Here is a 26,481-nt window from a genome sequence, read left to right as displayed (position 1 = left end):
CAGCAACTTTTCACAGCTCTTAACTACCAAAAAATCCTACAAAACAGCATCAGTGTTATTACATGCAACAAAAAAGGTAGCGAATTTAGTTGTAACAACTTGAAATGGCTGTACCTTAATCTTGCAAGAATGGCAACTCTTTTTTTAAATAAATATTTTAGGCTTCACATTAGAATACTCACTTGTTTACATCAAAACCAAAATTGTTAATAATTCTATGTATCAGTTTCTTCACAGTTTTATCCCACAATTTTAGAAGAGCAGACTGATTCTCTGGGCAAACATCAATAAAGAATATTCTGTGATCCAGAAATCTTTCAAATGAAGAAGAACACATCCTCCTAAGAGAAACTCCTGAGAGAAACTCACTGAAGGACTACAGGATGGATTCATTCCTCATATGCAATGACTTTCAGTCCCAAAGGGAAGAAAGACTGAGAAATAGAGGAATGAAAATACCATTTTCATTTCTCAGGTTTAGATCATGCTTCAAGAGTATATTTGTGCTCTAGAATTCTTCACCTGTATAGAGAATAAATAAGTAGATCCTTTTTCCAAAGTTGGTTAATAGTAAGTAAAGAAGGCTTCAGTGGTCACATCTTTACCTCCTTGAAACCCCATCCACCTGCTTTCAAAAGTAATGTTTACAATGAGACAGATTATATTAGAAAGCAAAGTTACTCACCATGGAGGAATCACTGCTTCCACTCCCGATCGGAGCTCCCTCAGCACAGGTTGGGAGGTGGGTAGAAAGTTGACTAGCCCTGCCCCCATCTATGACATCACAATCTACCTCATAAAAGGTAGTGAAAGTGCTCTGAACTCCTGTCTGATTTCCGAGAGATACAGAAAAGAGAGAGTGAGAGAGAGAGCAAGAGAAAAAATAAAACGTACCCTATTGGGAAGGGATTAGGGAGGTGGAAGAGGGAGTGGGTAATCAATCAGGAGAAAGAGGCATATGAAGGAATTAGGTCCTGAAAGAGATGGGTGGGCCTCTGTGATATTAAGTAGCCCGGCCATTAGGATTCCTCATTGGTTCTCCTGAACATGTAAGTGGACCACCTGGGAGAAGGAGGATGAAGAAGCACCCTGCCTTGTCAGGCATTGTAGGGGACAACCATAGTGGGTTCAAAGGGGAAGGGTCCCCTACTTAAAGCATTGAAGATCACAAAGAGAGAAAGCAAGGGCGGAAGCTCTTAAAGCCTGGAACGGTACATGAGGAATCTCAGATGACTTTCTTGGAAGTTCCATTGCCCTGCTGTGTGACCTTCGTCAAGCCTTTGGGCCTCTATACATCCAGGCAGTAATGATACTAAAGGGATACTTACCTGTTTCATTGGAATCACTGAAGAACTAAGGCATTCATTGTTCCTAAAACTGCAACTCTTTCTATTCTTGCTTTTTGCACTCACGGGAGGATTGTATGGCAAGGACAATTTAAAAGATAAGCCAATAATCAATGCCTATTTCTACCTTTAAAATTATAGCTCTTAAAATGTTATCTCTGACATAAAATATTTCTGACAGTTTTAACTAAGATTTTCCCTGTATACTATCAAACTAGAGGAAAAAATCAAACAGCAAGATTTCTACAATCATAAGGTGCCCTGCTCTGCTGTTCTCAGAGGTCAGGTTTAAGTGATTCAGAGATACTAAGTGACCAAACATTTTTGTCACATGGAATTCTACTATAGTGCTACAGTTGTAGCTTTGTTTAACCTCTGAGCCCATTTTTTAAAATCATCTAAGATGGAAAATAATGTGGAGAGAACTAAGTATTTTTTCAAATGAAGATTTAGAAGCTTAAAATATGAACTACTCAAAGTTGTCAATTGGGTATTATGACAAAACAAATGGGAGGGGCAATATTGGAGAACAGGCTGGTCCAGAAACCATCCACATGGCAGTCATCTCTCTCTCTCCATAAAAAATATTTACTAAAATATTTTAGTAAAAGATTCAAAATAATAGCTTGTAATTCATAGCATAATAAAGAGGGAAAGCCTACATAGCTATTTCTCTATGCAGATAAATAAAATTCCCAATTTGGAATTATGTTCTTATGTTTTGAGACAATATAGTTCTATTTCTAGTTCTGTCATTCTTAGCTCATTAAATACCTAAGTGTATTAGGTAATCACAATTTAAAATTAAGCAAAATTGACAGATTAGGGAGTATTTTGAAACAGAGAAGCTACTAAATTCAAACTAATAACATACTTGGCAACATTACTCTCATATTTTACTTCAAAATGAATATTAAAGACATATAAAGAATATCCTACAAAATTAAAGACAATAGAAAAGAAAAAATATCTGCCTTACGAGAACAATTTTTTCCTATATTTGACTATTTCTGTATGTATTAGAAGGAACAGTAATACTCTGTATATATTTTCCTTATTCTATTTCCATTTTCAATAATTACAAGTCTAAATTCAAATTCTATAATCAACAGTTTTTGTTGCATGAGATTTCCCACTTAATGGTTCTATAAAATCTTATTGTCTTCCAGTTTTTACGTATTGGATCATTGACTAGTTGGCTTATCCTTGCTTTTTTAATGCTTTATAACAATCCCATTTGTTTTAGAAATTAGGCATTTCTTGATTTTACCATTGTACAGAATTCATTTATCATTATTTATCAATTTCAAAAAGATTATTATGTATTAGAAACTTACTTGTATCATAAAATCTTTTGTACAAAATTTAAAGCTCATTATTTAAAAAATAATGGTGCACTTGCCCATTCTTCCAATAAATACCTTAGGATTTTTTACTATCTATCAAAAAGGGCACACTTTTCCCTATGTTAAGATATTAAACTAAATATGAAATTAAGTATTTTTTAAATATTAAAACACACTGGAATTGGGTTATAATCTATTGTTATTCCTTATTAATTATCTGTTGTTTATTTTGAAATGAAGCATGACTTCAGGAACCCAATGCAAAACTAGGCTGCATCAAAAGGATGCAGAGTGGTGAACTGTGCTGACATTTGAGTATGATTGAGCGTAATGCCTTTAGTTATATTAGTTAAAATAACCAAGCTGCCTTTGACATGAAATGCAATGCCAGGATCAGGTAATTCCCTAATTTCCTACTATTCTTTGGATTTAGCGCCTTGATGCTATTTAAGAAAACTAAGTCTTATGGCAACTATAAATTTGATGCATACTTTTTATGGCATTACAAAAATAGATTAGTTAGCCCCTCAAGAAAAGATTGAAGTAATTTTAAGATTTCATTCAAGAGACCCCATTACTGGGGTCATGATTATAATTTTACTCTAGCAAGAGAAATGTAGGATTGGCTCAAAATTTTCTTTGCTGAAAAAAAAGTTTTTAGTTTACTTCTTAGTGAAAAGGATTGAGAAAAGTCAAGTGGAATAATCTGTACACTCCAAAAGAATGACCTACATACAGATGTATTTACCAAGTAATTTACCATGGAAGTCATAATCGGACAGTTGGCATGCAATTTCACCAAAATATTATTGAAGAGAAATGGCAAATGAGAATCCACTTTTAATGGCAACAGATTTGAATCAGGAGTTCTCAGATAAAAAGATTATGTTTATGATCCTGTCTCATATACAGACCCTTAAGCTTAAAAGAGTATGTGATTCTTAGAAGATGATGTTGACTGAAATTTCTCAGGATATTATTCTGTCTCAGTTGCAAAATAGATTTGCAAAAGAAAATTGGTGAAAGGGGTCAAGAAACAAGTTGTGCAGATTTGACAGAACACCTAGCCAGAGTTCCAGGAAGTCAAGTTCATTAACAGCAAGGCATCTGTACAGATGAAGGTGTTTGGAATACAGCAATCAGGTAAGATATAGTATTAATAATGAGAGCAAGGGTTAAAGTCTAAATTAAGAAAGCTTGCATTCAAGAAAACAGGATTACTATAAAGTATTTGAAATGCATTTATTATTCAGAAGAAAAAGGACTGTTCAAAATAGAGTAAGACAATGTGTTCTGAAGCAGTAAAAGATTATTTGAACTAAGAAGACTCCACATTGCCCATTCTGAAGCCATTCTTATTTATAAGATACATGGGCCATAACATGGCCCATATATTTTTTTTCCTCAGGACTGTGATCAAAGCCATATTATATAAATCATTCACATTAAGCTGAAGAAAGCATTTGAAAAAAATAATCTGTAGGGTTTGAATATAGATAATAATAAGTGAAACACACTTTTATTTGCAGAATATAGTAAACTAAGAAACACAGTGAATGCACAGAGGTACCCATTAACACACACCCTGCTCTTCTAGCCGAGAATACAGAACAGTAAGATGAAAAAAATAAATGATAAACAATAGACTACACAACCTAATAAAAGCATGATGGACAGAAAAAAATTATCCTTTTCAGGAAGATTTACTATTAGAGATAAAGGGCTTTACCTTAATCCAACTGTTTAGCATTATGCTGTTTATGTAGTTGGAATGCAATACAAATGTTGAATTCAATGAATCAGAAAATATGCTAACATGAATAAGAAATAAGTACAATTCGTACAATTCTTTGAAATTTTAATCGTTAGTCATTAGAAATTAGAAAAACATGGAAACACTGATCTTTCTCTGAACAAAATTTTATAAAACTCAGTACAAAACAAAAAATACTATTTGTTTTCCTATCAGGGTCTCTTTATCTCTTTTAGTTTTTATTATCTGAGGTAAAGAAAAATTGTGCAAAATCAATAATGAAATCCCCAGATAATATTTAGTATACGGTTTTAAAATTTATCTTTTTAAATTTATTTTTATATCAATTTGTTCATTATCTTCTTTTTCTTCAACTTCCTTTAGTCTAGGAACAAAAAAATCACAATTGATTCATGTAACCAATTCAAAATAATGTATTTCTTGTCTACCATTGACACATCTAAGTGTATATAGGAAAACCAGAAAGCAAGAACTGAATTACAAATACTGTTTCTAAATAAAGGTATTCATTCAAAACTTTAGATTCCCATGATTTAGTTCAATTGAAGGAAATGAGTATATCTGGATTTGCTCTCACATGTCCAAAACTAGCTTAAAATGGGAGGAGGTACCTCCTAAGGCACTACTATAGTCTTAATTATTTGAAACACATGACTAGATAAACATATTAGAATAAAATTATACAATTATCATATATAAATAATATCTCATAATTAGAATAATGTCTCATTGGAAAATACTATAAACCAGTACTTCTTAAATAAGGTTGCAAGTGTTTTATAGTTTTTAGGTAACTCCCATGTGTCTAATTGCCAGGTTTTCACAAAATATCATTTATTGGCTGCCAAATAATTCTCAGAATATTAACTGAAATCTAAGGTATCGATTGCTGATAGATTAAGGTGTGCATTATTTGCCTTCCTTCTTTTAATCAGAAGCTTTTCAAAACATTAAAAAAAAAAACAACTAAAACCCGAAGGAATGAAAGTTCACTGGCTGAATGACAGGTAATGGCATTGACATTTCTGAGGCAGAAATATCTGAGGCAAAAATATCTTCTTAAAGCCACTAACCTTTCTCCTCTTACAAGTAATAATGCCCTCAAACTAAAATAAAAACCCTTCAGCCCATACGTTCAGGTGATGCAATTCAATCAATCCACTGAGTAGATCCAAGTTAGGTCAATTAAAATGTTTCTCCAGTTAAGGTAAAAAGAATTATTTGCTTGGTTCATGTCTCAGTTCTTCTAAAAGAGAATCTGTTTTCTTATTTTTTGGAACAAGAGTATAGAATATAAAGCCCTTTTCTATGCATACAACAGTTCAGTAAGATAGTCAACTAGTTTAATTCCACCAGTGAATAACTGATTTTTTTCAATGAATAGAATGGAACATATTGATAAGTGTATGGTCATCATCATAGAGTATTTAACTAAAAGCCACACTTTGTAACAGAGCAGAATAGCATCCTCTCTTACAAAAGACTATTTGAATTCAGGGAGATACCTAAACAGGTGTGGTGCAACAAACAAAAAGCTTACTATGGTGACTAATACCTAAGGAGATTTTTACTTTACTCATAAAATGTCTTATTTTCCATTTCTTCTAAAAATAATGCCCTGAGTTTGTTAAATGTCACTTTTATAACACTGGGAGATTAAATTTGCACTGAAAAACCACTTAAGGGTTATTTTCTATGAAGGTTTGCATAAATTGGATTATGCAAAAATCAATGATGTACACTGATACAAATGTAACTAAGGAAGACTTGATGCAGGAATCAGAATTTACATGGTTATAATTTTACTGTCATAACAGATTGGGGGTAGGTTTTTGGGAGAAAGATGGAATTATGCAATAATCCATTTTACTAGCAAAATATGTTCCATTCAGCAAATGATAAATAACTATTTGATGTTCTTATGGACACAGAATATCCCCACTACCCCTCTATCCAATTTATAATCTGAACTTTGTTTTTATCTTACTCTCTTTAGATTTGGACTACTCTCCCTAGATCAGGAAAAGTCCTTTAATCTAACTACTTGGCCTACCCTCTGTAAGGTCTGGGTAAAATCTTTGGAACTGCTGCAAATCCCCTAAACACATACCCTTTTGCTCAAATGAGGCACAAAAATGCATTCCAAACCCAAATTGAAATAGCTAGAAATTTAGGTATTTTCCATTACCACTACACTGTGATCAGTAGACATGATAAAAAATTGACAATAAACAGAATCAGAAGATATAAAAAGAAGACTCTCAAAAGAATTGCTTAAGGTACAGATCTAGACAATTAGGTGCAATGCTTACTTCAATTAACTTTCATCCCATTACAAAATATGCTTTTTTTTAAATGAGGAAAAACAAAACTTTTCAGATAGAATGCAATTCTCATCTCAACAAACCACACATTTTACAAATATATGTAAATATATATTATCTATGAAATTATGCAAATGAATCCCACATTTTCTTTTCCTTGCATTGTATTAGATCAAACATGTCACAGTTTTCCACCATTTGTTTGGTTCTTCATTATTGCTTGTTCAGGGGATAGGGAGTAAATGTCAAATCAAGTGTATCTGTTGAGTATATATGTGTGCAGATTCTAATACATATCTCTGATTACATGCCAGTGTTAGGTAAGATTGATCTGAATATTATCAGTTTCAGTATTTTATGAATGTTTTCTATTTATCACCATAAATGTTCATGTTAATTTTAACTGATTCAAATTTTTTTAATGGTGTGAAACACAGGCAGTAAGAATGACCGTAATTGATCCATAATTCTCCAATTTTCTCTTTACCAATTCAAATCCTACCAATGTCACAAATTATACTTGCTCACCTTGTCAAACTTCTCTCCATAACTCAATTGAGAGGGATTCAGATTTGGAAAGGAGAGATTTAAAAGGTAAAGAACAAAAGTGCACATTAGGGCGAGTTATTCAATCCCCCAGGAATAGGTTTGGGTTCCACTCAGCTTGAGGATTTAGGGAACTAATGTTCCTCATTTGCAACTGTGTTTCTATATTTTGTTAGTATAAAAAAGGCATGCTTTAGCAATAAATTCTATTTAATTTCTAGCATTTTCTTGTGGAATCAGCTCTACATTATATAAATGTCCCTCCAACTCTGACCTGGAACATCAAATTCCTGTCTAGAGCAGGGTTATTGCTCTTGTGTCCTGGCTTCATTTTTGGAAGGGGCCTCTTATTGGAATGGAATGTAAAAAGTGGAATTTTAAAAATTTTATCAGGATGCTTGATGTTCAGCATTCTATATTCTAAAATCCTACATTAGTGTTTCTAATCTTGTTCAAAATAATGAACAAAGGATAAATCTTTGGGTAGCTAAAGATAATTGAGGGTTTGGGAATGGATTTTATTTCTTCAGAATCATGTGTATGTCTTTTTAAATTTAAAAGAACCCATTAAATCCTCTGAATCTTAGTGAACAAAAATTAATTAAAAACATGACAATCAAATATTCAGATAATTTCCATATTACAACTTTGGAACTTATCTGGATTCAAAACATACACATACTGAAAAAGTTTGGCTCAACTTTTTTCCCCATGGTGAATATAATGCTGTTATATTTAATAGCTATTACCTGCACTAAACAAATTTATGATATGCTATGATTAAGTTTCTCTTTCCTTTGTTTTCTCTTCTTCCCTCTTTTATGTCTCTTCCTCCTCCCTTCCCCTTTCTCTCTCTTTTTCTTCTTTTCTCCTTTCAACATTTCTTTTCCCAAACTGCATGCAAATTGGCTTAAGAGATTTAATAAGCAAACACTTAATTAAGCAAACAAAACCAGTCTATAGACTCAGAGACTGTTTAATCTTCTGGACTTTACTGTCTTCTACTTTCACTTTAATATTTCTATAACTCTACTTATTTTTAAATTATTTTTTCTTTTTCCATTACCCCCTTAGCAACTAAATTCAGCTGAATTGGATACCAAATGCATCTTCTGCTTTGAGATTTAATAAGAATGGCACGATTTGGCTGTTGAGAAAGGTTTAAGACAATGAGTTTAACAAATTGGTTGCCAGCCAGAAAATTAATGGTGCTTCTTAGACAGCAGTTGTGTGAATGCGCATATGCCAACATACATCCGAAATTTCTTTATTTCTTTAGTTCCCTATCATGACTCATGAAGAGCATTTGTACCCATTGTCTCCCATAACCTGTTGAGTTTTCTGAGTCACCTCTCACATGAGAGGAAGATACAACAGAAGAGGCCTTTCCCAGTTCCTACATATATAGTCACATAAAACACCACTTGCTGACATAGTATATAATTGTGCACATGTGCATTTTTAACATGTTCATCATGCCAGCACAAGACTATATAAAATGGCTCTGAATTTTGAAATCCAAATAATTTTTCTTGACAAAATGGAAATAATCTACCCAAATCTCTTTTATTTTAGGAGAAACTTTGACTTCTAACAAACATATTTTCCTGGGGGCTTTCCTATATTTCAGAGAAGAAACCACAGCTTTGAATCCCATGTATATAAACATAGGAGAAAAGGAAGGAAAACTTGAGTATTTCTCCTATTTTATTGTGCATTATATACTATAGTTGCTTCTCCTTGAATATATAGCAACCTTCTCATGTCACACGACAAAATTAGTGGGGTCCAAAGCATGGGTGTACTTTCTTGGCAAAATCATTGAAAGTTTTAGTGTATGGGATCTCACATTCTTGATGCTTTCAAAACTTTGAAGGCAGCCATTTGTGGCTGTTTTGCAAAATAAACATATTGACTTTTTTCTCCATTAGCCATCAGTGAAGGAGGATGAAGAATAAGGAGGAGGCAGAAGTGGCAAAGATAGCAGACTACAGATGCAGGTATGGCACCAAACAGCAATCAAGCTGGAAAAAAAATCATGAGGAGGCCAAGAGTGGCCCATAATTGAGCAATAAATAGCAAATTTTTATAATGCATTGGACTCAGAATTATTATGAAGTTGTATAGCATTCCTCTAAAAGAAGCCTTCTCCCATGCAAGGATTTATGTTCTTTGCCAGTAAGACTCAAAGAAGGAAACAGACTTCTTGATGGTGTTCTCAATCTCAAACACCTCTGCAAACGCCAACAGTGCAAGTGATAAAAGCCAGTGATGGTTTGGACTACATCTCAATGAGGAAAAGACAATGAGAATGAAGCTCTGGAGGCAGTGATGAATAATGGGTACTGAGAGGATGATGGACAGCAACTCTGCCAGTAAAATATTGTCCAGATGAAGTTGTGGAGTCTGAGATCCACAAAGATGCTCTGCGCATCCGTGTAAATACTAAGATTTGGAAAGTGACAAATGAAAGCACACAAGGCAAGCTAAACAAAAAGCACTCAGTTCTATGGAAGCTATATACAAATGGACATGAAAGCTGAATGGTATGGGAAACTATACCATTGAGGCTGAAGATAAGAAAGGAAGCAAGGGAGATGCAATGTTTTGATCATTTCTTGGCAGAGAGAATCTTGGTAATTACCAACTTGGCAGAAAGAACACATTGCAAGACAGATTGCACTTGGTTGTTGAAGAATGTTTAAGCAGGATCATTTGGGAAATGCAAAGAGGTGACTATGCTTTGGAAAGAGGCACAAAATAGCCAATTTATCAGGCTCTAGGTGGGATTGCATGGACCAGGCTTTCCAGATGGTATTTCCATGCAAGCCAGGTCAGCTCTTTTCCCAGCTGTGATTTCTGCAAGCCAAACAATATAGGAACTGAAACCTTGGGATTCAAGAATGATTTTTCCACATATTTTTATCAAATGTTCAAATTGATGAATTTTTTAAAATGGCTTGTGGAGAAATTGGGTTTCATGACCAGTGTGATTTTCACAAAGCATTTCTTATGTTGATAATGTTACGTTCCTGGTAATGCCACATTTAAAAAGGCAGCATCATGGTTGACTGGGAAAAGAACTAAAGGTGGGAGAGCCACACTTTAGAATTGCAAATAGTTTATGATAATTTGATGGCAACTTTTGTTGAAAGAGTAGGACTGGGTGAGGAGGAAGAAGCCAAGATGAAGAACCTCAACACATACATTTGAAAATCTTGCCAAGAAATCACGATCCTTCTATTCACTGAACTTCTTATTTCTTTGCCTTTGATGGAATGAACCAGATACTTATATTTTCATGAAAAGGGAAACACTGGAGTGATTAAGTAAAAAAAAAATATATATATATATAATTGTTAGTGTTTGACAACTATGTTAGTTTTTGGCAACAGCACATCAACCTTTATTAAATTCAAACATTCTGGCTTTTAAGGGTTACTGGTAACCTAGTATGCATTGGAACCTGATGAATGAATTTCCATTGTTTTCATCATCTCTAACATGTGAACACAATCCACATATAGAGAGGCTAGCTCCTGAACAGAGTATTAAAATTATTAGGACTAACAAAAGGATGTGGACTCACAATGAGTAAATATACAAAAGCCCCAAATAATTATAATAGTCACAGCTTGGCAATCAGTTTCCAGACTATGAAATTAGTTTCCTTGTGAAGAATGGAGATTTTACAAGGCTAGTATAAACAGTGGGTAATTGGAAAATCAAATTGCTCTTTGTGAGTTATTGTGAGGTCTGGAATAATGGTGATAATGTTTATTTTTAAACTACCTCCCTATGAATCACTGTAGTTTGGTGGTTTTAGCAGTACTGTTGCCAAGAATTCTTGCCTTGAAGTACAATAGTGGGAACTAAATTGTGAAGCCCCAGTCCCAGCTTACCCCTGATACAATGAGCTCTCCTCCCAGATTCTGTACTTCTGCCTTCACCTTGCTGCAGATATTAAGCTGGTGGCAGTACAAGGCAATTCGTTGAAGGTAGGCTAATAAATCCTGCTTACATGCTGAATCAGGACACTAGAAAACATTTAAAAAAGTGATCTCAGTTAGTAAGTACTCTTCAGTTTCTAAGACTTGCTATAGAAAAGCTGTGAGAAGAAAAGGTTTCAGTGTCATATACCTTAATTACATCCATTTAACATATTTCTATAGTATTTTAGGAAGGCTGCAGCCAACAGTTTAGAATAGTTAGCTCTACTTTAATAAACTTCTATGAAAAGAATATTGAAGGTCTTCCAGAAAGTCTGATGGGGATTTCTGTACATTTTTTTGAGTATTTCACTAGTTGTCTTTAAAACTATTAAGAAAACTAAATATTTCACAGGGCTTTTTTTTTCTCCTAGTAGCTTATCCAACGTTCATGATGTGCAAACTTATTTTAATACAGACAACCAAAGCAACACATGCTAGAAGGAAATCACTTTGTGTGGCGATCTCTCTGCCATAGGAGCAGGTAGGGTTTTACTTCAATTAGTTGGGGAAAAATCACTAGTCTCTTTTGGCTTTCTAACAAATGTATCATTCACTAAAGAAAGTCTCTTACACTTCTTGGATTTTCACATTCATCAAAAATTTAAGCAACATGATAAACTTCCTTTGAACAAAAAAAAAAAAAAAAAAAAAAAAAAACCCAAGAAAAATCATGACCACTGTATGAGAAACAGATGTGAGAAATAGAATGAAATTTGATGCCAACTGAAATTAACTTGTAGGACTGAACAACAGACCCAGGACTCCGACTGTGCTAGAGCCAACTGTGACAGGGATTTTGAATTTTCTTTTGACTAAAATAGTAGATGTCCATCAAACACACTGAGCTTAGATGAATACTTCTACAGACATCGACATGGCTTCTGAAATTATTTCTGAGACTTCAATGCCAATGGCTAACTAACTAGTAATTAAAGTATATTCCTATTGCTATCAAAAGTTCAGCTTAGGATTCCCCAGGCCATTCCACTGTTCTGGCTCAACTTGGCACTTGTAAAAAATACATAATCATCAGATTGTTGGTGAAACACTATAAGAAGCAAGTATCTACAGGCCAGAATGAAGTATCTTCTTTAGAATAAGAGTATGAGAAAAAGATGCCAGCTGTTTTCTTCAAGCTCAAGAAAAGGAAATTTTTCATTAGTACTCTAAAACCAATGGCTTTGACATAACCATTCATTCAGTAAATGACAAAGAAGTCTCTTTTTATACATAACACAATCATGGTATTTCTTCTCAGTAAATGCACGTATCAAGAAAGAATCTCACAGAGACTGTTTTTAGCTTTCTACAAGTATTTAATACTGTAATATTTACCCTACTCCAGAGACCCATATACTGAGAGGAATTAACTTTAAAATGATATCTCCCTGGAGGACTGAAAAATCTTTCAATACAAAAACCTTGCAGCAAATTAAATGGGAAGTTCTATCTCAATGGAATGGTAATTAAAAATGCAACAGTCCGTAAAAAGTTTATATTGTGTGCATATCTCAAATCTTCATAAAAATATTTTCAGGCAAAATAGAGGCAACAAATCCACTTCTCAGTGATTCTCATTCTACTCTATTATTGAAGCTGAAGCATTTAAAACACAAATAAAAGCCTGCTGAACAAGAAAAATCTTACATCATGAAAATATGAGCAGAATTTGAGAAATGACCCATTTAGATAAAATATTGAAAAAATTGTAAGTTTTTTCATCACTGATGGCAATAAGAATGTCACAAACAGAGAGTTATATTTACTTCCTCTGTTTATTTTAAAGTCATCATTAAATAACATTTTAATTTTTTGTCACAACCTCAATAGACATCTAGAATTCTGGAAATGGTGTGTGTATGTTTGTGTTGTTTTTCAGATATAAAAACTGTGTTGGGCTATACTTCAACTTGAAAAATTGTTAAAAATAAGTCCAAAAATGTAAAATCGAAAACAAGAATTGCAATAAAAAATTTTAACTCAATTAGCCTAAACATAATGAGCAATAGCTTTAGCCACAGAGATTCAGAATATAATGGAAAAGCCACCCAAACTTCATCCACTTCAACTCCCAGAAAGAAGTCTGCCCTAATAAAACTCTTTTTCAGAACCACCCACCTACTTATCTCCTCACTCTACTTATCCCAACAATTGCAGGGGAAAAGAGGTGGCATTCTTTTTTGATTGGTGCATTTTTGTTTGTTTGCATGCATGCTATTTTCAAGTAAGTTCATTGTTTCTCTTCTCTTCTAAATGAACTTTCTGGGACACATATAGAACTCTGTGGAAAGAATCTCCCCTTATGTGCAAACTTCAGGAAGCCTGGCAGTGATATTACCCTGAAACTAGCAATTTAGTAATGGTTTGGTCCTCAAACCCTACAAATTTGGGAGGGTCTCAAATCATGATAATACTTAATGAATTATCTTTACTATTAAGTGTTTCTCAAAAATTCAAAAGCAAACACAAAACATTCCCTTGAATTAGACATTATACATACAGTTAAAGATACAATTAAAATAATAACATGTTGGCTTATTTTAAATATAATCTTAATAGTTAAATAATGTAGTTTCCTTAACGTATTCTAGATTCTAGGATGTTAAAGATTGTATTTAGAGGACCTGCTTAATATTAAGGAATGAAGGAGGAAAACTACAATAATCAACCCCCAAATAATAGAAGACTAGGGCCACCCTTGGAGGAGGAAGAAAACCTGACTCTTTTAACGTCTCCAGAGAGCATCGCTGTGTGTGGTCTAGTAAGCAAATTAATGCTTATACTGTCTCCACATAAATAATAGTTCATATAATATTTATATTTCAGAATCTTATATTTTATGACATCTCCCTTTTAAAATGGTTAAAACTGTAAGCCACTGTTACTTAAAGAAATAAGGATCAGTTATCTGGCAACGTCTATTGCCAAAAGTACCCTTACCAAAATGAAACATTATTGCAACAAGACATATTTACAACAGGATATTAGAGTTCCAGTTCAAGACAAATAAAATATGAAGTGTGGAAAGGAAATCGACTTAAACATTCAAGGTGAGATTAAAAAGTATTTTAATCTGTATCTTAGTTTGGTCTGAAAGCAGAAAAGATACTTTAAGAATATTTCATGTATTTGTGATGGCTCTGAGTCTGGATGAAAATGCAGCTGAAATCTGGAGGTTTTTGATTACGGGGATTAATCCCATTTACACTAGAGAATAAGTTATCATAAATTATGAAGAGCATCATTACAGTGAGATCAATATTAACTAATAAGATATATTTGCTTTTTCTCCTTATCCAATGTGTTTGAATTTCTGAATAAGGATGGTTCTCTGGGGCTATGTTTCTCAGTTGTGAGTGCTCTTCTTTCTCAAGGAATTTCAGTCATAGGCCTTAGGAGTCCCTCCTGACCTGAACTGACCTCCTCCATCAGCTCAGTCTCAGCAGAGTTAGAGGCTAGTTTATAAAATGTCAGTGATTCTCTACAATTCATTCCTCAGAGGCGTTTTATAGGGTATATAAAACCCATTACAGAACCCAAGCGCTAATTAATTTGATTCCACTGTTCCTTCTTATATTACCTGATCAGCCACAGCACGGGCTAATTTGTCCATTCGAGATCCTGCTTCAGCAATTTTCTTGGCAGCATTAATGACATCAGATGTATTTTTCAATGGCCCTTTGCCTCTGAAACAATATATACAACATAATTAGAAATCTATTTTATGAACAGAAATAGACAAACCAACCATATTGTCTTACCAGAACTCTGATTTTGTATTTGGCTCTGGTCATGTTAGAAGAATTTTGAATATTTTCTTGAGTCATTTCAATTTCCATGTTAATGATCCACTTTACTTTCTCCTATTTTGATGTGTATATTCACATTTAATTTTTTACATTAATTTACCTATTTTTAAATAGTGTTTATTGAAAAGGGTGATCACCACAAGGCAAAAGAAATGTAATATTGAAATGCTTACCATGTGCCTATGCTGTTATAGGCATTACGTCGTATAACAACCCTTTAGGTATCATCATTCCCTTCTTAGAAAAAGAGAATAGACTAAAAACCATGAACTAATCTAAGTTCAGACAAGTCATAAGTGACAATTTCTAAATTTAAATGAGTCTAGCTAAAATAAATGCCTTTTCAGGGCATTCATACCATGTCCAACTCTATTACATTTTTAAGTTTATTTACTTTGACACTTTGTGAAGCAACTGTCTCTTGTACGTAATGGGGAACTGCTGGGCCAGAATTTCAGAATTCTCTTCAGCTCTTACTCTCGCCAGTGGTATGCTTCCAGTACTGCTTTATGAGGGAACGGACAAAACACTATGACAGTAGATGTCTTTATGCTTCCAAACCATCATGCCAATATTTTCACATTAAGTTTTCAATTATGTGAACTGTTTAATATTACATGTCTTTAAATACTTATTATAATGGGAATCTATGCTGCATGAGACATCTTTGAATAAATATAGCATATAACTTGTCCTTATATTTTCTTGGGAGATAAATAGCAGGTTAAATACATTTATTTTTTTTTTTAAGCATTGCTACTTAGCTTGGTCTCTCTAGGTACATCTAAAAAATCAATACTATTTTTTAAGGCTACAAAATTACATTCTTACAGTTAGAAATGTGATGAAATGTGGGCAAGAACTACTTAGAAATGATTTATTTAGAACATATAAGGTCATATAGAGTGAGCAATGATTGCCATTGTTAGATAATAATGTGGAAGATAATAAAATGGAAGATTTAAAATGGCTTCAGAAAATTAATGTAAATGACGGGCATTTTGTTCACTTTCCCTCCTAATTTCTGTTCTGCATTACATGAGTAGCTACAATTTAAATATATTGTGTTCATGTCAAAGCTTAAACACACACATAGGGAAATTTAAGACAAGATATTTTATTTTGCTATGATTAAATTAACTCTTCCATAAGGACAATATTTTTCAGTTGCTATTTCAATATTTAAATATGGACAGGGAGTTCACATCTAAATTTTATGTTGTATGGACGAGATAAAGATTCTATGATAATCTGGCTTCCATTCTCTAACACTATTTTTTATTTATCTCTAAAGAAACTATTCCATGTTTTTTGTTTTACATTTTTAAAAGAAATTTTAGATGCAGACTCTGTTGATGTTTAATGTTTTCATTATTACATATTTCTCTGTAACTTTCAGATCCTAGAAGAGATCTTTATTTTGCAGTTTGCCTCTGACACATTTGTCATTGCTTTTTGCCTTCATCTTAAACTGTTCGCAAAGAGCTGCCCTCTGCTTGAAATTTTGTTACTAACAATCATGTGTGTTTGTTTATGTCAAGAATTTCCAAGGGTTTGGGGGAAACTTGGGAAATCTTAGATGATAACTTTCAATAGTTGATTGATTCTGACAAAATGTACTAAGTTAGAAAGAATATTTATGGAGAAATGAATTTGCTAGAAGCTCGGGCTCCCATCTCGTAGCCAAAATTATGATTAGTAGTATGTCTACTGCAATTACACTAGAGATTCATAGACTCACTAGAAGATTATTATTAAAGAACTTTAGGGTTCACAATGTAGACTAAATCCAAATTATCAGTCACAAACTGGTAATAAAGGTGTATTTCCCAAAACTAGAGAACTAAATAAAAGTTTTGAGAACATTAAATATTTCCTCTTTTTCTACTTGAGAAAACTGAAATACAAGGAAGAAAACTAAGTGATAAGCCCAGGATGGCAACGCAGAGAGATTGATACTCAAAGAGAAAATTAGGATTGAAATCTCGGTGCTCTGAATCACAATTTTGCATATATGTATGTGTGTATGTGATTTCATTCTTATAAGAACAGCTAAAATAGTGATCTCAGACAAAAACAAATAGTCTTAACTACAGACATTAACATGCAAGAATTAATGAAAACCATATCTCACTCAAAATCTCAAAAGACTAGGAAGAAGCTAATAAAATTCAAAAAGGGATAAACCATTTAAAAATAATAAAACACTGGAAATAAAGAAATCTAATACTATCAAAAAAGAAAGCAAAACCAATGTAGAAAATATACTTAGATTGCTATTAGGAAAAATAGGAGAAAAATACTCAAGTGTGAAAAAGAGTGAAATAATTTTAGAAAATAGAGAATTAAAAGTATCATAACAGTACGCTTCTTAAATACATGTAAATAAATTTGAGAGCTGGAAAAAATAATTTTCTAGGAAAATACAATTTACCAACACTAACCAGAAAAAAAGATATTGAAAAACTCAGTCTGATTTCCATGGAAGAAATAAATAAAACTATCAGAAAGAAAACTGATCCAAAAAATCAGTAAATCCAGATGATTTCTCAGAGAAATTCACTAAACTTTAAAAAAGATAAGCCCAAAGCCATTTAAACTTTTCTAGAATATAAAGAAGAAAAACTTCAAAAAATATTCATTAAATAATATAATACTGATGTTATCATCAGTATTAGTAGCTAATATACTGTTATCATCAGTATTAGCAGCTAATATACTGTTATCATCAGTAGAAGCAGCTAATATAACCTATGTATTTATGAATTTTTATTTAGCCCTGACTGGTGTGGCTCAGTGGATTAAGCGCAGGCCTGCAAACCAAAGGGTTGCAGGCTCAATTCCCAGTCAGAGCACTTGCCTGCGTTGCACACCAGGTCCTCAGTTGTGGGAGCATGAGAGGCAACCACACACTGAAGTTTCTCTCTCTTTCTTTCTCCTTCCTTCCCTCTCTCTCTAAAAATAAATAAAATCTTTAAAAAGAATTATTATTTACATAATAAAACTTTTTTAAACGAAGAAAAAGGAGAAAAAGAAAAGGCAAAGAAGGAAGTGGCACTGGAGTGGTGACATAGATATGTTCATGCTCAAAAGAGTTGATTGCCAAATTTTCAGGAATTTGGTGAGTCAGTTGACATATTGGTAGCTTGACATCTGCCAAGATGGAAGCACTTATTCAATGGAAATGAGCAAATGTTATGTAAGTGAGGGCTTTTCACACCACTACAAAAGTCAGGTAGTAGTTACACTCAGTTGAAAGAGAAGGCATTGTGATCCGGAAGAGGTATGTGCACAGCTTCTGGGACTGGGTGGTGGTAAGATCACATTACAACACTGTTTAAGGTGTATGTTTATTTTATGTGCTTTTTTCTAGGTATATATATTTCATAATTTAAATAATATTTATTCACTTATTTTTCTGTTAATCTGATGGATATAAAAATTTTCAATTTTCCTTTCTGTGATGACAGAGGAGGCCAAGTTGATTTTATTATTTATTGATAATTATTATTAAACATTCACATATCCTTTTCTGACTTTTTTATGCAAGTCCTTTGCACAATTTTCTATTAGCTTGTTTGTTTTTACCTAAATTGTGTGTTTATTTTCTTTAGATATTCTGGATTCTAATCTTTTATTAGTTCATGCTGCAGTGTTGCAAATTACTTCTTATAAGTTTAGTCTGTATGTTTACTTTTTATTGAAGTTTTTTTGACCTTGGCCCAATGATGTACTTACCAATTTTAGAGAGAGTGTAAGAGGGAGAGAGAAAGAGAAAGGGACATTGATTGGTCGCCTCCAATATGCATCCAGACTGGGGACAGTAACCACAACCTTGGTATACACCCTGACAGGAGATCTAAACCACAACATTTTGGTTTTTGGGATGATTCTCCAAACAACTAAGCCACTCAACCAGGGCTTAATACAGTGTTTTAAAAATATAAATTTTAATTTTATTGTAGTCAAACGTATCAATCTTTTCTATTAGAGTTTGTGCTTTTCACTTACCCTTTTAAGAAGTTTTTCCTTACTGGAGGCGTTAGCTAATGCTATGGTGGTAGCAATAATTTTATATATATATACACACACACATACATACACACACACATATGTACATCTGTATATAAACACATCAAACTTACACAATACTATATGTAAGGGAAGCTGGCAAAGAAGAAAAAGTTCATTCTCGCACCAAGATCATAAAAATATTCTCCCATTTTATTATAAAATTTAAAAGTTTCATTTTCATATTTATATATTAAATTGACATGCAGTTTATTTTTTGTATATAAGGTGAGATAGTAAACTACACGAGTTTATTTTTCCATAACATTAACCAATGTTACTGAGCCATATATTGAAAAATGAATTCTTTCTTCCAGAGTCTTTTTTATATTTAAATTTTATATATTTTATTCTTAAATTCTTCATGAGTAAATGTATTACTTTAAAAAAGGTAATTATAAACCCATACATATATGGTCAATTAATTTATAACAAAGCACCCAAGAATATCTGAGGGGGAAACAACAGTCTCTTAAATAAATGGTATTAGGAAAACTAGACAGCTGCATGTGATACGTTGAAACCTCTATTTTACACCATACACAAGTATACTCCCCAGTGGATCAAAGACTTGAACATAAGACCTGAAATCATAAAACTCCAAGAGGAAAGCATAGGCAGCAAGCTCCTTGGCACTGGCCTTGGTGATTATTTTGGGGGGTTGACACCAATAGCAAAGGCACCAAAAGCAAAAATAAACAAGTGGGATGACATCAAACTAAAAAACTTCTGCATGACAAAGAATAATGTCAATAAAGTTGAAAGGCAACCTGTGGAACTGGAGGAAATATTTGCAAATCATGATTCTATACAGGGTTAATATCCAAAATATATAAAGAACTGTTACAGTTCAATAGTGAAAAAGTAAATAAACCATTTTAAAACTGGGCAGAAGACTTTAATAGACAGTTTTCCAAAGAAGACACACAGAAACATGTACATGTCAACAGACACACGACGAGGTGCCCAACATCACTAATCATTAGGAACATAAATATCAAAACCACAGTGAGGTATCACCTTACACCTGTTAGAATGGCTATTTTCTTTTTTTTTTTATCAGTAAAGCACAGTATATTTTCTCCAGTTAAATTTTTTAATGGTTTTGTTCCAATACCAGGTTTAAAAAATTGCATGTTAATCACTTCACATCACCTTTAAGTCACTGGAGGTGGTTTTTGTATTTATTTATTTTTTATTTATTTTTTTATTTATTTATATTGTTTTTCAAGTACAGTTTTCTGCCTTTTCCCCCCACCTCTCCCCATGACCACAGCCCTCCCTGCCTCCCTCCCCCATTTCCACCCCCCTTGTTATTGTCCAACCCTTGATCCTTTTCCCCCTGTATCCCCTCCCTTCTCCCTTCTGATCACTGTCAGCCTGATCTCAATTTCAATGTCTTTGCCTATATTTTCCTTGCTTGTTTGTTTTGTTGATTAGGTTCCTGTTAATGGTGAGATCATACAGTATTTGTCTTTCACTGCCTGGCTTATTTCACTTAGCATAATGCTCTGGGTTCCATCCATGCTGTCACAAAAGGTAGGAGCTCCTTCTTTCTTTCTGCTGCATAGAATTCCATTGTGTAAATGTACCATAGTTTTTTGATCCATTCATTTACTGATGGGCATTTCAGTTGCTTCCAACACTTGGCTATTTTAAATTGTGCTGCTATGAACATTGGAGTGCATAGGTTCTTTTGGATTGGTGTTTCAGGGTTCTTAGGATATAATCCTAGCAGTGGAATTGCTGAGTCAAAAGGCATTTCCATTTTTAGTTTTCTGAGGAAATTCCATACTGTTTTCCATAGTAGTTGCACAAATCTGCAATCCCACCAACAGTGCACTAGGGTTCCCTTTTCTCCATACCCTCTTCAACATTTGCTGTTTGTTGCTTTGTTTATGATGGTAGAATGGCTATTTTCAAAAAGACAAGAAATAACAAGAGTTGGCAAGGATAGAAAAAAGGGACCCCTGCTGTTGGTGGGAATGTAAGTTGATGCAGCCACTATAAATGATAGCATGGAGTAGCTCAGTGGATTGAGCGCAGACCTGCGAACCAAAGCATTGCCAGTTTGATTCCCAGTCAGGGCACATGCCTGGGTTGCAGGCCATATCCCCAGTATGTGGTGTGCTAGAGGCAACCACATATTGATGTTTCACTCTCTCTCTTTCTCCCTCCCTTCCCTATCTCTCTAAAACAAATAAATAAAATCTTAAAAAAAAGTAAAAAACAAAAGATAGTATGGAGGTTCCTCAAAAGTTAAAAATAGAACTATCATAAAATCAGCAGTTCCACTTCTCGCTATTTATCTGAAGAACATGAAAACATTTACTAAAAAATTTATCTGCACCCTCATGTTCACTGCAGCATTATTTATAATAATCAAGTTAGAGAAACAACTTAAATGCCCATCAATGAATAAAAGGATAATGAAAATACACATACATATACACAAAATAGAATATTATACAGCCATAGGCAGCCTGGAAGGGCGCCTGCACTCCTAGCCTGGTGAAAGTGCAGATCGGTGGAGAGTACAGAACCGGGCTGCGCTCCGCTCCTGTCCCAAAGGGAGGCCTGAATCACGTGCTGCGATCCCGGGAGGGAGGTGGCACTTGGTGCATTCCTACAGTGGTGGCTCAGAGATTTCCATCCAGCCCGACTGGGGGAGCAGGGCAAGGTGCCAACACCCAGTCAGTGTGTGGTTCGGTGGGGACCATGGAGCTGGAAACGGCTTGGCTTGCGCACCTTCAGGATGACTGACTCTCGCACGCTTTGATCCCGGAAGGGTCACGGTGAGGTGCTTAGGGCGATCCTAGACCCCGAATCTCAAAAGTTTGGGAGAGGGGCGCGCCCTTTTACGATCCCCCAGGGAGGGCACAGTGAATCCCAAAACGTCGCGGGTGCCTCCTGAGATCATAGAGCTGGAAACCTGCAGGACACTGGAGTCCGGAAGAACATGGAAGTGAGATCCAAAGAGCCAGTGTATTCGGGAGCACCCAGGCTGCATGACAGACCTGCTGAAGTCTGGCTGGGAGAGAGAGAAGCATTTCAAAGGTCCCTCAGCCAGCTGAAGCCAGCAAGATCAGAAAAACTGGTCTGGCCACTTAGAAACCAACAAGAAGTTTTTTTTTGTTTGTTTTTGTTTTGTTTTTTTTTGGTTTTGTTTGGTTTCTCTGACTGTTGTTGGTTGGTTTATTTTTATCTTGTGTTTTATGTGACATTCTATTTTTCAGTTCTTATTATTTTTATCTCGCAATCCCTTATGTTTCTCTTCCATTCATCCTAATATTATTCTTTCCACTCCAAATTTATCTCTCCTGCACTACATCTTCTGCTTTTCTTTCCTTTTTTTTAATCTTGCAAGTTACTGTAAATTTGTATTATCTTTTTCTCACTCTTCCGACATTTTTTATTTTAATAATATTTTGGTATTCTTTTTCTTTCTGTATAATCTTCTTTGCTTGGCTGGTTATACTGTCATTTGATAGGTTCCCTCTGGTACCTCAGTCATAAGGTGTTGATAAGTTACTATCCTTCATCTGTGTTCCATTAATACACCTCTCAAGGTTCTATACTCTTTATTCTTGTTATCTAGACCTCATTAATTCTGCCACAAGACTATCACTTTACTATTACTGCTAGTAAGACCTAGTCTATACAATTGTAAATGCTTCTCAATACCCCTACCTGACCTCAGCCCACTTTGAAATTTTCTGAACTATACTATTGTGGGGATTGTCTCTATTCTTTTACTCATGACTCCTATATACTAACCTTTAGTCCAACCCTACCTTAGAATCTGACCTCCCACAGCCTCACAGCTTTCTAGATAGATCCAACTAACAATCCTCTCATCCCCAATAAGAGCCTTACCTTCTTTTTCTAAAATGTGGATAGTGGGGTGGAGGATCACGGTTAACACTATAAGGAGCCAAAGGATAACCCATCTCTTCTCTACTGGCTGCTAAAGTAAATATCATAGTATACTGTCTTGCTGTTTTAAACCATTTTGCCTTACTCCTCCAACTGATCACAAAAAAGAGTAGGGGGAAGCTGTGAGCACCAGGATACACGAAGGAGATTGCACCACTGAATCTCACAAATATTCTACCACAGGAGTTCACACCATAATTAAAGGGAATTAGAACAGATCAAATTAACAAACAAGAAGAAAAAAGAAGAAACCCATGAACAATAAGAAAACAAAGAAACAACCCCCAATTGAAGGGAAACGAGGAAGCCTCAGGAAAAATGCTAAATGAAATAGAGGCAACTCAACTATCAGATAGTGAGTTCAAAACAATGATTACCAGGAAGTTCAATGAACTCACAATGAGCTACCAGAAACCAGAGAGAAGCTACATAAATCTCACTGCAAACTATATAAACATGAAAAAGGAAATAGAAAGTCTCAACAAAGGTCAAGAGGAAATGAAGGATACAATTTCTGAACTGAAGAACACAGTAGAAGGAATGAAAAGCAGGATTGATGAAGCAGAAGATCGGATTAGCAAGCTGGAGGACAAAGTAGAAAACAACATCCAGAAAGAGCAAGAAAAGGAAAAGAGGCTCAGAAAGAATGAAGAGGGATTAAGAGAAATGCAAGACAATATGAAACGTAATAATATCCGTATAATAGGGATACCAGGAGGAGAAGAAGAAAAGCAAGGGATAGAAAACCTAGTTGAACAAGTATGAAGGAGAACTTCCCCAATTTGATGAGAGAAAAAGTCACACAAATCCAGGAAACACAGAGAGTCCCAATCAAGAGGAACCCAAAGAGACCCACCCCAAGGCACATCATAATTAAAATGACAAAATTTCAAGACAAAGAGAGAATCTTAAAAGCAGCAAGGGAGAAAAAGGAAGTAACATACAAGGGAGCCCCAATAAGGCTAACAGCTGACTTCTCAATGGAAACACTTCAAGCCAGAAGAGAATGGCAAGAAATACTCCAGGTAATGAGAACCAGAGGGCTGCAACCAAGACTACTATATCCATCAAGGCTCTCGATCAAGATAGAAGGCCAAATAAGAAGCTTCCCAGACAAAAGAAGTCTAAAAGAATATACCTTGACCAAACCAGCTCTGCAAGAGATTCTAAAAGGACTGCTTTAAGGAAGGGAGGGAAAAGAGAGAGAGAGAGAGAGAGAGAGAGAGAGAGAGAGAGAGAAACACGTACATAAAAGACAATGAATAAGTACCAATCAATAATAACCTTAAATGTAAATGGATTAAATGCTCCAATCAAAAGACATAGAATAGCTGATTGGATAAGAAAAAATGACCCACATATATGCTGTCTACAAGAGACCCACCTCAGGATAAAAGACCTAAACCAGCTGAAAGTGAAGGGCTGGAAACAAATCTTCCAAGCAAATGGACAGGAAAAAAAAGCCGGGGTAGCAATACTCATATCAGACAAAATAGACTTCCAAAAAAGGTCCATAAAGAGAGACCCAGAAGGTCGCTTCATAATACTCAAGGGAAGAATCCACCAAGAAGACATAAATATTGTAAATATATATGCACCCAACATAGGAGCACCGAAATACATAAAGAAAATCTTAGAGGACTTCAAGAAAGATATGGACAGCAACACAATTATAGTGGGAGATTTTAGCACCCCACTGTCAAAAATGGAAAGATCTTCTAAACAAAATATCAACAAAGATATTGTGGCATTGAACAATACCCTTGATGAAATGGACTTTACTGATATATACAGAGCCCTCCATCCAAAAGAAGCTAAATATACATTCTTTTCAAATGTACATGGAACATTCTCAAAGATAGACCACATGACAGGACACAAAACAAGCCTCAACAATTTCAAGAAAATTGAAATCAGACCAAGCATTTTCTGAGACCACAAGGGACTGAAGCTAAAAACCAAAGCAAAGGAAAAAAACCCCAAACACTCAAAATCATGGAGATTAAATAGCATGCTATTAAACAAGGAATGGGTCAAGAATGATATTAGGGAAGAAATCAAAAGGTTTCTGGAAACAAATGAAAACGAACTCACAACAACCAAAAACTTATGGGACACAGCCAAGGCAGTCCTGAGAGGGAAGTTCATAGCGATACAGGCCCACCTAAAAAGGTTAGAAACATTCCAAACAAACAACCTAACCCTACATCTCCAAGAACTCGAGGAACAACAACAAAGGCAGCCCAGAGCAAGCAGAAGGAAGGAAATAACCAAGATCAGAGCAGAATTAAATGACATAGAGACTAAAAGCACAATTCTAAGGATTAATGAATCCAAGAACTGGTTCTTTGAAAAGATAAACAAAATCGACAAGCCTTTATGCAGACTCATCAAGAAAAAAAGAGAGAAGACCGAAATAAACACAATCAGAAATGAAAGAGATTACAACAGATACCACAGAAATACAAAGGATTGTAAGAAATTACTACAAAGAGCTGTATGCCAAGAAATTTGAAAACTTAGGTGAAATGGACAACTTTCTAGAAAAATATAATCTTCCAAAATGCAATGAAAAAGAAGCAGAAAGCCTGAACAGACCAATAACAACAAAAGAAATTGAAGCAGTAATCAAAAAACTCCCAACATACAAAAGCCTGGGACCAGATGGTTTCACAGGAGAATTCTACAAAGCATTTAAGGAAGAGCTAACCTCTATCCTTCACAGACTATTCCAAAAAATCCAAAAAGATGGGGGTCTCCCAAACTCTTTTTATAAGGCCAACATCATCCTAATTCCAAAACCAAATAAGGCCTGTTCATCAGGCCAATATTGCTGATGAACATTGACGCTAAAATCCTCAACAAACTACTGGCAAACTGCATCCTACAATACATTAAAAAGATCATACACCATGACCAAGTGGGATTCATTCCAGGGATGCAAGGATGGTTCGATATTCACAAGTCAGTAAATGTAATACATCACATAAACAAAAGCAAAGACAAAAACCACATGATCATATCAATTGATGCAGACAAAGCATTTGATAAGGTACAGCACCCATTCATGATAAAAACACTCGGCAAAGTGGGAATAGAGGGAGCATTCCTCAACATAATAAAGGCCATATATGAGAGACCTTCAGCCAACATCATACTCAATGGCCAAAAATTAAAATCTTTTCCACTAAGATCAGGAACAAGGCAAGGCTGTCCACTTTCACCACTTCTATTCAATAGAGTACTGGAAGTTTTAGCCACAGCAATCAGACAAGAAAAAGAAATAAAAGGCATTCAAATTGGAAAGGAGGAAACAAAACTGTGACTGTTTGCAGAT

At 34.6% G+C, this 26,481-nt stretch overlaps 1 protein-coding gene across 3 annotated transcripts in view; it reads right to left on the bottom strand.

The window, feature by feature from the left end:
- CTNNA2 (catenin alpha 2) overlaps positions 1–26,481 on the bottom strand; it is a 1,115,426-nt gene that overhangs the window by 28,841 nt on the left and 1,060,104 nt on the right. For 2 of the 3 annotated variants that reach the window (XM_036028216.1, XM_036028217.1), the window contains exons 16-18: positions 14,909–15,014; positions 11,239–11,373; positions 686–829 (exon numbers count right to left, since the gene is read on the bottom strand). In XM_036028216.1, coding sequence (XP_035884109.1) covers positions 686–829; positions 11,239–11,373; positions 14,909–15,014 — 385 coding nt within the window. The remainder of the gene's footprint in view (positions 1–685; positions 830–11,238; positions 11,374–14,908; positions 15,015–26,481) is intronic. The other variant, XM_028515274.2, reaches the window with a different exon arrangement.

The sequence above is a fragment of the Phyllostomus discolor genome, chromosome 6 (genome assembly GCF_004126475.2).
Source record: "Phyllostomus discolor isolate MPI-MPIP mPhyDis1 chromosome 6, mPhyDis1.pri.v3, whole genome shotgun sequence".
Classification (NCBI taxonomy): domain Eukaryota; kingdom Metazoa; phylum Chordata; class Mammalia; order Chiroptera; family Phyllostomidae; genus Phyllostomus; species Phyllostomus discolor.
Note: the sequence above shows the minus strand (reverse complement) of the source record. Positions and strands in the feature narration are given on the sequence as shown.